Genomic DNA, 14,960 nt, shown 5'->3' with positions numbered 1-14,960 from the left:
ATAAGGAAGACAGATAATAAACAAATAGATACCTGTGGTAGGACAGGTTGTGACTGTGGCACTCAAGAAAACTAAAGCAAGGTAATAGGACGGAAAGTGATGGAAGCTGCTCTTTTACCTGGGGTGGTAAGATACAGTCTCTCAAACTGAGACATTTGAACAGAGACCCAAATGAAGTGAAGGCGCCAGACACCTGAATAGCAAAAGCACGTACAGCAGGAGAACAGCTTTAGACTTTGTTGGAAAAATACATATGGTTAATTATATACGTTAGATGTTTAAGGGCAGCCACTAAAAATAATAGAAATATCAGCTGTAGCTTCCAGCCTAGCAAAGGAAATAAAATTCAAGCCAAGAGAAAACAGAAAATAAAAATTTAAAAAAAAGGAGGGGAAGAAGCCAAGACAATAAGATAAAAATTTTAAAAGCAGCCTTTACAGAAAACACAAAATGATGTAGTCAGAATTCCAAATATATCAGAAATCACAATAAACACAAATAAACTATACTTGATTAATAAAGACAAAGGTTATCATATATTTTTTAAAGAAACAAAATCCAACTGTCCTCCTCAGCCATATCAGTCAATGTCATAGCAATGGTTTATCAGAGAGCAATAGACTTCAGTGGACTAATTGTTCTGCATGGCTATGAAAAATTAACGGTGAAATGAAGTTTACAAAATGTGATTTTTGATTGTCATTTTGCTCTGTTCTCACACTTAGCTGTTATTGGACCTCCTGGAATGCAAGTAGAAATGCTTGCTGATTCTTTACATATGCGTTTCTCAGCCCCCCAAATTGAGAATGAACCTGAGACATGGACCATGAAGAATATTTATAACTTGTGGGCTTATAATGTGCAATATTGGAAAAATGGTACAGATGAAAAGGTAAGTTTGGCTAATTGCATTTCAGATGGAAGCTCCCATGTTCTTTCCTTAAGTTTCAGTCTGAGAATGTGACAATAAAGAGAGAAGGCCACGAGGCCATCCAGGGAGGGTCTGGAAAGGTGGCAACACCTTACGGTCCAGGGCCTGATCCTCTGAGAGCCAGAAGCTTCCAGACTGAAGGGTGACTGGTACCTCTGGCTCAAGCTTCCCAGCCCCCAGGGACGTTCACAGAGCTGACTTTCAAGGTGAAGTCTGCACGGGGAGAGCAGACCTTTCTCCCCCCGGACGGAAGCTGCAGGAGCAGCAAAGCTGAGTCAGGGTTGGCTGTGGGAACTTGGGCTCGGCTGAATGACCACTGTCTCATGGCATCAACCCCAGTTTCCCACACTTCCCAGAGATCAGGCAAGTCCGCAGTCGAGGCAGCCCTACGGCTGGATGGACAGAGTCACGTTTCGCCTTTTCTGACCTCGGTTTTTTCTGTTGCTGTCTTCTTCAGGGGACAAGTCCTTTCAGAACATGGGCTTGGAGTCAAAAGACCTGATTGAAATATTGCCCCTGCCACCATGTGGCCCTGGTCACATTCTTGACCTCAGCTTCCTCAGGTCTGCAAAAGGGGTTTAATAAAATATGGATAAAGACCTACTTCATAGGATTGTTGGGGAATTTAATGACATAATGAAAAACATAAACTTATCCCATGGAACAATATATATGGCCAACATGTGAGGTTTCCTTCCCCTTTTGTAGACATGTTAAGGCAATTTTCATGCTTCCTTGGTCAGGTTTTATTCTTTGTGTTTCTGAGGTGAATGCCATTCCTGGTCCTGAACTGACCTACATATATGTTAAGTTATATTACGTATATGTTATCTCTCCCACATTAAATACTGATTTTATCACTTAATTCTCAATGAGTTTGGGAGGAGGAGTTCACCAATATTTATTGTCTCAGGAATGATGTAATTAAATTTATATATCTATACTGCATAGCCCAAAACTCAAGTTTTTTTCCCAAAAAAATGCTCTGTTAAATGATTCAGTGTCTTAGTCTGTTCCTGCTGCTATAACAAAATACCGCAGACCGGGCAATTTATAAACAATAGGAATTTATTTCTCACAGTTCTGTAGTCTGGGAAGTCCAAGATCAAGGTGCCAGCCGACGCAGTGTCTGCTGAGTGCTGGCTGCCTCTGCTTCCAAGACAGTGGAAGGCAAAGGGCGAAAGGGGCGGACAGCTCCCTTGTCCTGCTTTTATAAGGTCTCTAATCCCCTTAATAACTTCCTAAACGCCCCTCTTCTTAATACTATCACATTGACGATTAAGTTTCAACATTTGAATTTTGGTGGGGACACATACTCATGATCACATATTAAATGCAGGTGTCTCTGCTAAGCCCTGGGGAAGGAAGATAAGAGGAGACCGCTTCCCTCCAGGGGCTAGTAGCAGACTCCAATTAAAGATCCAGGCCTGGTGCGGTGGCTCACACCTACAACTCCAGCACTCTGGGAGGCCAAGGCTGGAGGATCACTGGAGACCAGGAATTTGAGTCCACCCTAGGTAACATAGCGAGACCCCATCTATACAAAAATGAAAAAAATTAGCCGGACATAGTGGCATGCACGTATAGTCCCAGCTACTTTGGAGGCTGAGGCAGGAGGATAGCTTGAGCCCCGGAGTTCAAGGCTGCAGTGAGCTGTGATGATGCCACTGCTCTCCAGCCCAGGCAACAGATTGAGACCTTGTCTCAAAAAAAAAAAAAAAATCCAGTTCCACAGTCACTATGGCTGAGTGTCTCCTGCAGCAAGTGTGAAATGCAAACCCCATTTTATATTTAGCTTCTTATCCCGCATACGCCCAGCATAGGCATCTGGTTGCACATTTTTCCTCTCACTTCAGCCCAGTTGCGTGGCAGCCTTCAGAGTGTGGAAAGGCCACCTGCTGCCTGGCCTTTCATGGGTGGCTGCAATGTCACCATTAAAGGCTCCCTTCTAGAATGCAGCTTTTCCTGAGCCGGTGCCAGACTCGGTCTCTAAACGAATAGCATGAGGGCTTTTGGAAATTCTTCTGTCTTGGTGGGAGAAAGTGAGAAGATAAAACCAGAAGTCACCCAGAAGTGAAAAAGCCGCAGAAGGGCTTGAGGGGCCGCCTTCCCGGCTGTGCCAGCACCTCACCTGCTTGCGAGGGCCTCTGCGTGTAGTCTTTGAAAAAATTGCACTGTGAGGTTTTAGAGGTATTAGGCTTCTAGAAATGAAAGCCAGGTGTTTTTGTGGGGTTTTTTGTTTGTTTGTTTGGATTGGTTTGGTTTGGATTTGGTTTTTTAATTTACTTATTAGAAGTTATACCATACTCTTCATATATTCTGGCATATAAGCCTAGCACTCTTCATATATTCAATAGATCTAATCCAGTGATTGACCTCCACGCGCTTACCTGCTCACACAATGAAGGGATATAGACAAGCTGTCAACAACCCCAACCCGAAAAGAAAAATAAGCAATTACTAAAGTACAAAAAGAGTCTGTGCTCCCTTTGTATACTTATTAATTCCCTTTATTTTCCCGGGAACTATTTTGAATTCTCAAATTCAGAAATATATCCTTGATTACGATATCTTATAGGCAAATCAAACTAAGATGAGTCAGTGCCGCCACTCCCAGAGCAGAGACAGGCTGTGGTGTGTGCTCTGGAGGTGAGGTCGGGTGTGTGGGGGACACAAGTGGAGAAGTGAGTCAGGAGAAGCCCAGGCAGCCAGGGTTCGAAACGTGCTCTTAACTTAGAAAGAAAATCACATTGAGTCTTACTGTATGTGACCGGTGTATTCACTTATTTGCTAGGGATGCTATGACAAAGTAGCACAGGCTAGGAGGCTTAAGCAATGGAAATTTATTGTCTAACAATTCTCGAGACTGAAAGTCCAAGATTAAGGTGTCCGCAGGGCCAGGCTCCTCCTGAAGGTGCCAGGGATGGATTTGTTCCAGTGGTTGCTGACAATCTCTGGCGTTCTTTGGCTTGTGAAAACATCACCCCAGTCTCCACCTTCACCTTCTCATGGCATTCTTCCTGTGTGCCTGTGTCCAAATTTCTCCTTTTAATAAGGCCACCAGTCCTTGGATTAGGGACCCATAACCTCATTTGAACTCGATTACCTCGGTAAAGACCCTCTCTCCAAATAAGGTCACATTCACAGGTACCCAGGGTTTGGACTCCGACATATGAATTTTTGTGCGACACGGGGTCAACCCATTAAAACTGATTTATCTTTTTTGAAAAAATAAACAGGATGCTTTGTGTGTCATTTAAGCTAGAGAATTCAGGAAATGGGAGGGTTTGTCAGCATCACAGTCAGTCCCCTTGCCGAGCCCCTCAACATGGTGTCACGGTCCCCTGAAATGAACTGGGAGGAGCGGCTGCTACCTGCTCCTTCCTATTTTAATCTGAAGCAGAGATTATAACTGATAAGTGTGAAAAAAAAGAAAAAAAAGCTGATGTCCCTTCACTGCTGAGCCATGTTCTTATTTTTGTCTCCAATCCTAGTTCCAAGTTACTCCTCACTATGACTTCGAGGTCCTCAGAAACCTGGAGCCGTGGACAACTTACTGTGTTCAAGTTCAAGGGTTTCTTCCCGATCGGAACAAAACCGGCCAGTGGAGCGAGCCTGTCTGTGAGCAGACCACCGAGGACGGTGAGTCGTGAGGTCGCAGTCTGGGGCTCTGCCTGCCCTGAGCGTTGTCAGTGGCTCTGCAGACGTTAGGGCCCGAAGTCTCCGTAGACACCATCGCCTCCAGCCCAGACTCCAACCCAGTTGGGAAAAACGTATCACCCTGGCGTGGTCTCCCAGCCCTGGCTGATCAGCTTCGTGCAGGAAGGGGACCACCCCCTTCTGAGGCTGCTCAGAACCTCAGATCAGAGGAACTGATGGGAACCTTTTCTGCCTGCTGGGCTGAGGTCTGTGACCAGGAGCCGCCCTCCACTGTGCCTTTCTGCCCTCCCAGCCTGCCTGCAATGAGGCTCCTGGGTCCTCCTGAGGCCACCTTGCGCCCTGCCACCCCATCCCCGGAGTCTTTGCTCCCAGGCTGAGCTCCTGCAGACACGTGCCGGGCAGGGAGAGCCTGGAAACCTCGCCACTGTCCTCAGCTGGCGCCACTTGTTTCAGAGCCCCTTGTAAAATAAAAACAATAGGACCTCAACACAGTCCTTCACATACGATATGGACTGCGGCGTCTAGCAGAGTGCCGCCACACTTAGTGTTTCCTAAAAGAAGCAGGCAGAGGAAGGGGGCAAGGGGAGAAAGAGAGAGAGAAGAAGGTACCAGTTGACCCAGAAACTAATTATTTCTGTGCACAGAAAGTAACTTGCTGCTACCAGGTAAAGTTTGTTCTCTTGGCCCGCTTATCCCCAGATGTGTGGGCTTTGCTCGTGAGGGCTGTGTTGGTTGGCAGAGGCCAGGCACAGGGAGGTTAGGCTGCCAGGGCAGCCACCAGGAGAAGGGGCCTGGGGCCAAACAAGGGGAGCTGGGACCATAGATAACCAGGGTGACATCCTGGATTCTGTCAGAGATAAACAAAGCGAGGACATTAGTTAGAACAGTAAAAACATTTTATTCAGTAATGACTGAGTAGAGAGGGGGCACAAGAGGGGACTCGAGCAGAGTCAGGGAGTGAAAAAATTGCAAAAACTGGGTAGGAGGTTGGTCAGTCCATTAGGCCAACCTGTGTCTGCAAAGGCATTTATCAAGGTTAGGCTTCTACCCTGCCCAGAGACGGGGAGACAGAGGCCCTGTCCTTCCTGATAACGTCAAAGGAGTGGCTCTCTGTCCTCACGAAGGACACTCCCCAGTTGTAGGAGATACATGTATGTCTCAGAAGGACAGAGGAAGGATTCACAGTTGTAAGCCCTTTCTAGAAAATGCTCTCAGAAAGAGAGGTCAGGGGCCTATCGTCAGGTGTTGGCAAGAACAAATGGTAAATTCTTTAGGCAGCCTTGAGTTTTTCTAGACAGGAACTGAAAGGGGGCTGTGTCATCCCAGGGATGTGGCCTCAGGCTGCTAGAAGCCAGGCTGGAGTTGGCGCAGATCTCTCAGTGTAGGGCTTTTGAGGGTCGTTCATGCCAACGTGTAGTTATCAGTACGAAATGCGGTGCTGCCTGAGTTAACTCGGGCTCGCGCCGAGCGGAGTCCGTTGGCTGCTTCAGGGCAGAAGAGGTATATCCAGCACAGGGAGGCTCGTTGCTACCCTGCAAGTAGGTAAAGTGCATGAGAATCCTTGCTTATTCTTTTTATGTATGTCAGGAATAAAGCCAGAAACCAGACTCTGAGGAAGATAGGAAGGGGTGGAACTCTTTGCAAACCTCTGGCCCTCCAGCCAGCCGCTGTGTTGCTGAGACACCCTCCAAGGTGCACGCGTGGTCCTGTTCTCAGGGATCGCCGCTGGGCTCTGATGGTTAAAATGGTCTTGGGATCACTGTGACCCAAGCTGGGATAAGAATGTGACACACGACGTTTTCCCTGGCAGACACGATCCCCTCCTGGCTGGTCGCCGTCATCCTCATCGCGTCTGTCTTTGTGGTCTTCCCGGTGCTCCTCGGCTGTTTTGCTCTGCTGTGGTGCGTTTACAAGAAGACGAAGTACACCTTCTGCCCCGGGAACTCCCTTCCACAGCACCTGAAAGAGGTGGGTAGGATGGAGGAAGATGCGGGTTCGAAAACCCTGACTGGAAAGAGTTTTTTTTTAAGTTGGGGCCTCCTGATTCCAGACGACACGTTTTCCGGGAGAATGACACATGTCTCGCATGCTAGTCTGTTCTTTTGAGCCCATTTTAGAGCAGCCTGGGGTCAAGGAACAGCCGTAAGGAAGGAGGCAGAGATTTATACCAGAAGCCGTCCCTGCAACCTGGACGTTGCTCCTTCCCCACCTTCGCTGCCAAAGCCCCATGAACTTGGGGGGCAGAGGTGATGGTTCTGGGGCAGGAAGAGAAAAAGCAGAGGTCAGGGCAGGGAAGAGAAAGAGCAAACTCCAGGCCAAGTGCCAGAACATAGCCGGAGGGAGAGAATGGGAGGAGGGAGAGATGCGTGTTCAGTTTTAGAATATCCGAGAGTGATTGAAACTCTGGGATGTGTATCCTAGACTTTAGGAAGACTATTTTTAAAAAGTTTAGGGAAAAGAAAGGATGAACCTGGCTGATGACTATAGGACCGAAGAGGCCCTAAGCAATGAAATTCTGGATATACACTGACACTTGAAACTATGCCAAGCCCAGACCCAAAAAACCACCTATCTTTGGTCTCATCTACCAGGAAACAGACTCTGAAATAGAGATTTACATTCAAAAGGCTTAATGGGATCCAGGCCCAGTGATGCTGCCTGTAGTTCCAGCTACTTGGAAGGCTGTGGCGGGAGGATTGCTTGGCCAAGGAGTTTGAGGCCAGCCTGGGCAATATAGTGAGACCCCATCTCTAAAAAATATTTTTAATTAAAACAAATATTTTTAGAAAGGCTTAAAGGGGAGTACCCTTGGGATTAATACCTCTAAGGGAGTGAAGGTAGCGGGATGGGGTAGAGAGAGAGGCTGAGCTGTCATGCAGCCACAACAGAGGCCTCGGCCAGTCCCATGGGGGCTCGAGAGCTGGGATGGCCCTTTAGAGATGTCCCAAGCTGAGGCAAAAGGGGTGGGCCTGTGAACCTCACATGGACCATGCCCTGGGTGTGGGCTATACCCAGGAAGGGAACCTAACCCCGGGTGAGGCATGAGACATCAGTGGCCTGTGTTCCTGGCAGCTAGGAGGGTGAGTGCCTCATGCCTGGAGGGACAGCTGGGTGGGACACCACAGCATCTACAGTCCACCCATTTTACCCCTGTGACCCACTGGGAGCAGCTGCTCTGGGATGCGAGTTGATCTCTTTCTGGGGGAGGTTCCAAGAGGAAGATTAGGGGAACAAACTACCGCGTCCACCGTTGCAGCTGGCCTCTGGGCCACGGGTAACATCTGTGGTCTCTTTCCTCTGCTGTCCTGTCGAGAGTCCCCTTTCTCTTCTCCGAGAGTAGCCTCTGCTGGCACAGGCTGCCGACCTGATGGGGCGACCCAGCCCCCGTCCCTGAGAGGACCGAGCCTTTGGGCGCCAGGCCTGTCTCAGGCAGTGGCCACTGTGCTCGTCCATCTGCCATCAGACTTGGGCAGGGGAGTACCCGGGGACGCCCCAGGGGCTCAGCTGGGCGTCTACCGTGGAGCAGCAGCCTCACCTCCGCTGTGGTCACTGTGGTGCCTCCTTTCCTTGCCTGCTGGTCTCTTGGAGGAGGAGGTGGCAGCCATGGGCCTCGTACTGTGTCCCCCGTGGGAACGCACCCTCCCTGGGAACCCTCCAGACCAGGAGTCAACAGACTTTTTTACTTAAAGTACCAGATAGAAAATATTTCAGGTTCTGCAGGCCAAGAGGTAAATTGAAATTATGTACACTTACATAACCCTTTAAATGTGATCATTTAGAAAATCGAAAACCATTCTTGCCTCGTGGGCCATAGTTTGCTGCCCCCTGCTGGAGACTCACGGAACCCAGTCTCATGGGCAGGGGCACGGCAAGGGGTTGGGGGACACCACTTTCCCAAGCAGGTCACAGGAGCGGGGGTGACCAGGGCCCTCCTGCACTCATGCATTCTGCCTGTTGAGGACACAGCACCCCATAATGGCTGTGGATGCTGAGTGCACACCAGGTGCTGGAGGACGACGCCCTGTCCTCCGTGGGTTTCATCTTCAAGCTGGCATCTCGCCTGCACTGTCAACAGGCTGCTCCATTGTCCTCCCAGGCTGGCAGCTGCTGGGAGGTACCATGTGTGACATAACTGGAGGTCCCAAGGTCACATGCCCACTCCTGGCCGCCTTTGCTGTCAGTGGGGCTCCTGTTCGGACATGATGTTTTATGGGGTCTGTATTCTGTAACAAAGTGGGTGCCTTAAACAGCAGAAGTGTATATTGTCTCACAGTTCCGGAGGCTGGAAGTCTGAGATCAAGGAACCCCCAAGGTTGGCTCCTCCCGAGGGCTGTGAGGGAGAACCTATGCCAGGCCTCTCCCCTAACTCCTGGTGGGTCGCTGACAATCTTGGGGCTCCTTAGTTTGTAGAAGCATCACCTCCATCTCTGCCTTTGTCTTGCATAGCCTTCTCCCTGTGTGTCTGTGTCTATATTTCCCTTTTATAAGGGCACCAGTCCTATGGGGTTAGAGGCCCACCCTACTCCAGTATGACCTCATTCTAACTTAACTAATCACATCTGCAACCACCCTGTCCCCAAATACAGTCACAGTCTGAGGTACAAGGGTTAGGACCTCAACACAGGAATTTTGTAGGGACACAGTTCAGCCCCAACAGGCCCCTCCGCCAGTGAGCAAACTCTGTAGCCTCCGTGGTGCTGACAGGCCCTGCAGACATGAACGGCAAGGTCAGCTCAGCCAAGGTGCGTCCCTGCCCTTTCCGGAGTGTAAGAGATGCGATGTCATCTATGGCTACAAGGTGGCGGGTTGGTCCCCTCAGGGGGGCCATCGTATGGGGCTCAGCACTGCTCTCCATTGCAGGCAGGTTGAACGTTCGGCAGCAGCAGAAGCTACACCAGCCTGGGGAAGCGGGAGCCCCTCCTCTCAGGCCTGTGCTGAGCTTGCATCCTGCCACCACAACTGCCTGTTCATCAGCCCATCCTGCCACATATAGGTGGCCGGGGGCAGAGGCCGGCTGACGTCCACTGGCTGTGTCGTCCTGTCTCCTAGGTGGTGCCCTCTCCGTGGCACATGCTCTCGGGGGCAGTTAACGTGTGATAGGGAAATCTCGCACTTGCAGCTGCCCCCATGGGTCTCCCCGCACACTTCTTCCCCACACATCCTCATCCCTGACCTTCCAGTCTTCTTTCCACTAGGACCCTGACCCCAGCCTGACCTGTAACCCCTGCCTGTGATCCCATGGCTATTCTGACCTTAGGCCGTTTTTCTTTCCACACAAAGGGGATGACCAGCCACACGTCCTGCAGCTCTGCCTGTCAGGGCTGTCACACGGCAGCAGGACATTTTGATTTGCGCCCACCTACTGTGCCGACCTCCCTATGAAATGGGGCTGGCTTTTTTCTCCTTCAGCTGGTCATAGTGACCCGTCCCCGTGTGGCCGTGGTGTGAGCAGACACAGAGACACTGGCGCAGTAGGGGTAGGGGGCGTGTGGCTGACGTGCACCCTCTGGCCCCATCTTAGGACCTGCTGGCTCTGGCAGGCCTCCTGATGGTCACTTCTGGGCAGTGTGATCACCTTGTGTCCCATGGCACTACTAGGTCCCCATAGCACTCCAGGAACTGGTTTCCAAACGGGGTGTAATTACCCCCTGCAGACGGCCCAGCCTGGCCCCAGAACCCTGTGTCTGGGTGGCGATTCTCCTGTTGGGATCTGCTGTCAACGCCGCCCAGCGTCTTTCCCACCGCAGATGCAGACGCTTCAGAGATCTGTTCCATTAGCACATTGTCATTGGTGGGTAACGCACCAGTCTTGAGGTGGGGTGGGCTGCTTGCACCGTAGCCCATACCTTCTGCAGGGCCCTTTCCTGCTCGGGGGCCCCTCAGAGCTGCCGCCTTCTGTGTCACTTGGCAAACACTCTGGAGCAGTATTCCTTCGTGGGGCACATGTGGCTGCCAGAACCCAAACCAGCCCGCAACGCACCGCGCTTCCTCTGTGGTGGTGGGAGGGGTGAGGCACAGTGATCAGTTCTTTAAAGGGGATGTCCTGGCAAGCCCCACTCCATGGGACCCCTCAGACGTCACTGACCACTGACGTGGCGGGTCCCTGAACCTTCACAGGGTGAGTGTCCCGCCCTCCACGGTGCGTGCCTTCCCGATACCTTGCCACTTCTTGCACTTCTGGTCCTATTAACGTATTCCAACCGGTCGGCTGATACAGCCCACCTCTGGGAAGGACACGGAACCTTGGCCAAGGCAACTGCCTTGTGTGAAGGGCACCGGCTAGAAAGCGCCTCAGTTCTGAGCCATTTCAGCTGCCGGCATTCCTGGAAGCTGGGGGGACAAGCGTCCCAACATGAGAGGACGTGGGCAGCACAGCACAGCATCTACTGTGCATAGAAGTGGCCACATGACCACAGGAAAGTGTTTCAGAGTAACTGGAACCTTCCAAAAAAGAGTGCCAGCAAGACTGCAGCACCAGGGTGAACTGAGAATCCTCTAGAATGAACTATGAATCCTCTGTGAGCGTTTGAGAAGCCACAGCTGCAGCAGGAAGAACAAAGAGGGCGGGGCCCTTCGCTCTGGGCAGAAGGTGTTTTGTTAACTGAGAACCAAGAGGAAGCAAAACCGTTCGTTCACTTGCTATTTTTGCTTCTGGCTTCACCATCAAAGCGACTGGTCAGACAGGACAGGACAGGCGAACAAACAGTAAGGGGCCTGCTGGCAGAGCTCTTGCCTCTGGGCCGGAAGAGTTTGCAGGCTTGATGGAAGCCAGCCCCTGTAATAGCTGAGAAACCAGGCGGGGATGGAGAAGGAGGTCAGGAGAGGCGAGTGAGGCACCAGGTGTCTACAGAGCAGTCTGGGGTCCTCGCGTCACCACTTCTCCAGTTTGACTCAGAATGTATAGAATCCATTCCCCATGCCCCACAGAATTGTTTAGAATTTAGGGAGATTTCCTGGGGATGGAGACTTTGAGTTGGAAAAGCAATGGAGATTTATCCAACACTGACCTCTTGAGCTGGTCACATGTGTTCGTGTGTGTGTGTGTGTGTGTGTGTGTGTGTCTCTCCCACCAGGAGACTCAGCTGATATTTACATTCTTTAGGTTTAGTGCATCTTCCTATGTTCTCTCCTGTCCCCCCGTCCTAGGAGAATGCAGGGTACCTTCCAGTCCGTTCTCATGAGTCCACTGGATCTGAGGTTTATAGAGGTTCCCCTTCCCCAGGTTCCTCATTGGCCCAGCAGAGATCTGGACATCGTCCCTCTTGCCCGTCCCCTCCCCTCCATCAGCCGCTCAAGACGCAGGAGGGGAAATCCTGACAGGTCCACACGAGAAGGTAGTGCAGCTGTGCTCAGCTTCAGTGAAGCCACAGCACAGGCTGAGTGTGGAAATTACACCAAGAGGGGTTCCCTCTGGAGGGGTGGGGTTCACAACGCAAGGCTTTAAGGAATGTTTCTCCATCTAATCTGAGGGTTAAGGGCATTGGTGAACCTAGGAGGATGAAGAATGGAGAAGGAGCAACCGGCAGAGATTTCAGGAAGTGTGTACAGGCATCTGCATTGTTCAAAGTGCTGGCGGGACAGAGGTGATTGGAGTCTGGTCCCTGCCCGTACCCAGCCCCGTCTGCGGGAGAGACGCACTGAAGAGTCAGTGGCCACCAGATGTACCGAGGCAGCGCTGTCCGATAGACAGTGTACCACAAACCACATTTGCTAGTAGCCACATTTTTAAAAAGTCAAAAGAAATAGGTGAAATTAACATTAATAATATATTTCCTGTAGCCTAGTATATCTAGAATACCATCATTTCAACATGTAATCAATATTTTTTAACAAAAAATGATTGGGATATTTTACATCCTCTTTTTGATACAAAGTCTCCGAGATCCGGTATATATTTTACACTTACAGCACTTGTCAACTCAAACTAGCCACGTTTCAAGTGGTGGGTAGCTGCACGTGGCTCGTGGCCACCATGTTGGACGTGCAGAGTTAAGGGCTGAAATCGAGAGGCACGTGGAATGCTGAGAAGCATCACAGAGGGCCCCTAAGTCAGGCAGGGTCACATAGGAGATGCTATTTGTTATCCCAAGAGACATTACCCAGGGCCTGCAACGTCCCTGCTTCCTACAGGAAATGACACCCAAGCTGTGCCAGCGTCACGGCTTCACGCTCAGGCTAAAAAATCTCCCTCCTTGTCTAAAAGAGGAACTATCAGAGGATGACTTGTGATCACTTAGCAAGTGAGTTGCATATTCATTGTCACTTTTTTTTTAATTGTGGCAAAATACACATAAAATTTACCACCTTAACCATTTTTAAGAGTACAATTCGGTGGCATTAAGTACCTTCACATGGCTGTGCAGCCATCACCACCATCCGTCTCCAGAACTTGTTTCATCTTCCAAAACTGAAACTCTCTGTCCATTAAACAATGAACTCCCTGTTCCCCTTCCCCCATCCCCTGGCAACCACCATGCTGCTGTCTGTCTCGGTGAATTCGACTATTCTGGGTCCCTCGTATAAGCAGAATCATCATACAGTATGTGTCATTTTGTGACTGGCTTATTTCACTTTACATAATATCTTTAAAGTTCATCCATGTGATAGTATGTGTCAGAATTTCCTTCATTTTTAAGGCTGAATAATATTCCATTGTGTGTCTAGACCACATACTGCTTATCCATTCCTCTGTGGACAGACAGTTGGGTTGTTTCCAGCCTTTTGGTTATTGTGAATATGCTACGTGAACGTGGCTGTACAAATATCTCTTCAACACTCTGCCTTCTGTTCTTCTGGGTATATACATAAGAGTGGAATTGTGAGATCATACAATAATTGTATTTTTAATTTTTTGAGGAACTGTCATATTGTTGTCACATTTTTAAGATAGCATTTTGCAGCCAGGAGTACTGTTTAAAAAAAAAAATACCTTTGTAAGCCCAGAAAAATAAATGGAAAAATTTGATAATTAACTACCCTTTTTTTCTTCCCGCAGTTTTTGGGCCACCCTCATCATAATCATAGCACACTTCGGTTTTTCTCCTTCCCACTCTCTGATGAGAATGAAGTCTTTGACAAACTAAGTGTCATTGCAGAAGACTCTGAAAGCAGCAAGCAGAACCCTGACACCAGCTGCAGCTACAGGACACCCTCTGAGCAGGGACCCTAGAGCTCGTCACTGAGAAGGAAACACACTCAGCCGGGCACAGCGACCCCTACTTCTCACATCTGCCTCAGCCAGTAATCAGAGTGACAAACACTGTCCAAGACCACCTGAGCAAACTCCAAATCTAGAACTCCTAGACCCCGGACTTGCAGGAACAACCAAGCAGCTAGACTATAAGGGCTCACTTGGCAAAACACTCCACCTTGGGAACTCACTGCTTTATAAAGGTTTTAACCATCTTTTTTTCAAAAGTTGGCCACGGAGAGTGCAATTTTCAGCCTCTTAAGCTCACTAAAATAGGACCACTTTTTAATAGTGAGAAGTGGAAGTATTTAAAATGAGGAATAAAAATGGAGATACTTGGCATCCAGGAGTAGGTATTTAAAAAAAAAATGGAGACGCTGTAAAATTCTACCAGGCTGAGGACAGACTGATCTGAAAAACAACCGCAATTCAAAGTGGATAGTACAGTGCTATATAGAACACAGACTTTTTGGATTCTCTGGAATACTTTGGATTTATTTTTCTACCTATATATGTTTTATATATTACTGGTGCTCTGTTAAAGTTTTACTGTCTATTGACTCTGTATGTGTTAATGATGCTAGACGTGTGTAATTATTAGCTACTGAACAAGGCTCCAGTTTGCCATTTTGATGTCCGTCCATTCATTCAACAGGTACCTCCTAGTCCCTGCCTGTTACCAACCAGACACTGGCTAGGTACCAGGTCCCAAAGTCGCCTGGGAGCCCTCAGTCTAAGAAGCTTCAAGGAATAGAAGGGCCCTGAGCTTTGAATTCCAACTCAGATGCTTGCTAGTCTGTGACCTCTTAGTTTCTTTATCTGTATGTGGGGATGAAAAGACCAAAAGATTTGTGACATGACATAAAAAATTCCCAGCCCAATGCCAGCCCAAAATAGGCACTCAGTAAGTGACAGCTACTCTTACCAGCAATATAATCTCATGGGTACGACTTCACCTCCACAAATGCAGGCCAGCAGCAAACGTCCCTTCCTCTGTGCCAGATGGCCCAATGGAATGGAACCACTAAAGACCCCAACATAGGAAAAACATTTTGTTGAAATCATTTGACCTTTTTAAAGAGAGGCATCATGGGAGGAAAAAAATCAGAAGTTTGTTGGGGCCTGGGTGCGGTGGCTCATGCCTGTAATCCTAGCACTCTGGGAGGCCGAGGCAGGAGG

The 14,960-nt window shown here is 49.3% G+C and overlaps 1 protein-coding gene across 2 annotated transcripts in view; it reads left to right on the top strand.

Moving 5' to 3' along the window:
- Positions 1 to 14,960, top strand: part of IL10RB (interleukin 10 receptor subunit beta) — a 45,853-nt gene that overhangs the window by 7,918 nt on the left and 22,975 nt on the right. The window contains exons 4-7 of one of the 2 annotated variants that reach the window (XM_069474999.1): positions 726 to 892; positions 4,426 to 4,573; positions 6,402 to 6,559; positions 13,587 to 14,366. In XM_069474999.1, coding sequence (XP_069331100.1) covers positions 726 to 892; positions 4,426 to 4,573; positions 6,402 to 6,559; positions 13,587 to 13,760 — 647 coding nt within the window. In that variant the 3' untranslated portion in view covers positions 13,761 to 14,366. Of the gene's footprint in view, positions 1 to 725; positions 893 to 4,425; positions 4,574 to 6,401; positions 6,560 to 13,586; positions 14,367 to 14,960 lie in introns of those variants that run through there. The other variant, XM_069475000.1, reaches the window with a different exon arrangement.

This window comes from Eulemur rufifrons, chromosome 7 (genome assembly GCF_041146395.1).
Source record: "Eulemur rufifrons isolate Redbay chromosome 7, OSU_ERuf_1, whole genome shotgun sequence".
NCBI lineage: Eukaryota > Metazoa > Chordata > Mammalia > Primates > Lemuridae > Eulemur > Eulemur rufifrons.
The sequence above is the reverse complement of the archived record's forward strand: the minus strand, read 5'-3'. Positions and strand labels throughout refer to the sequence as shown.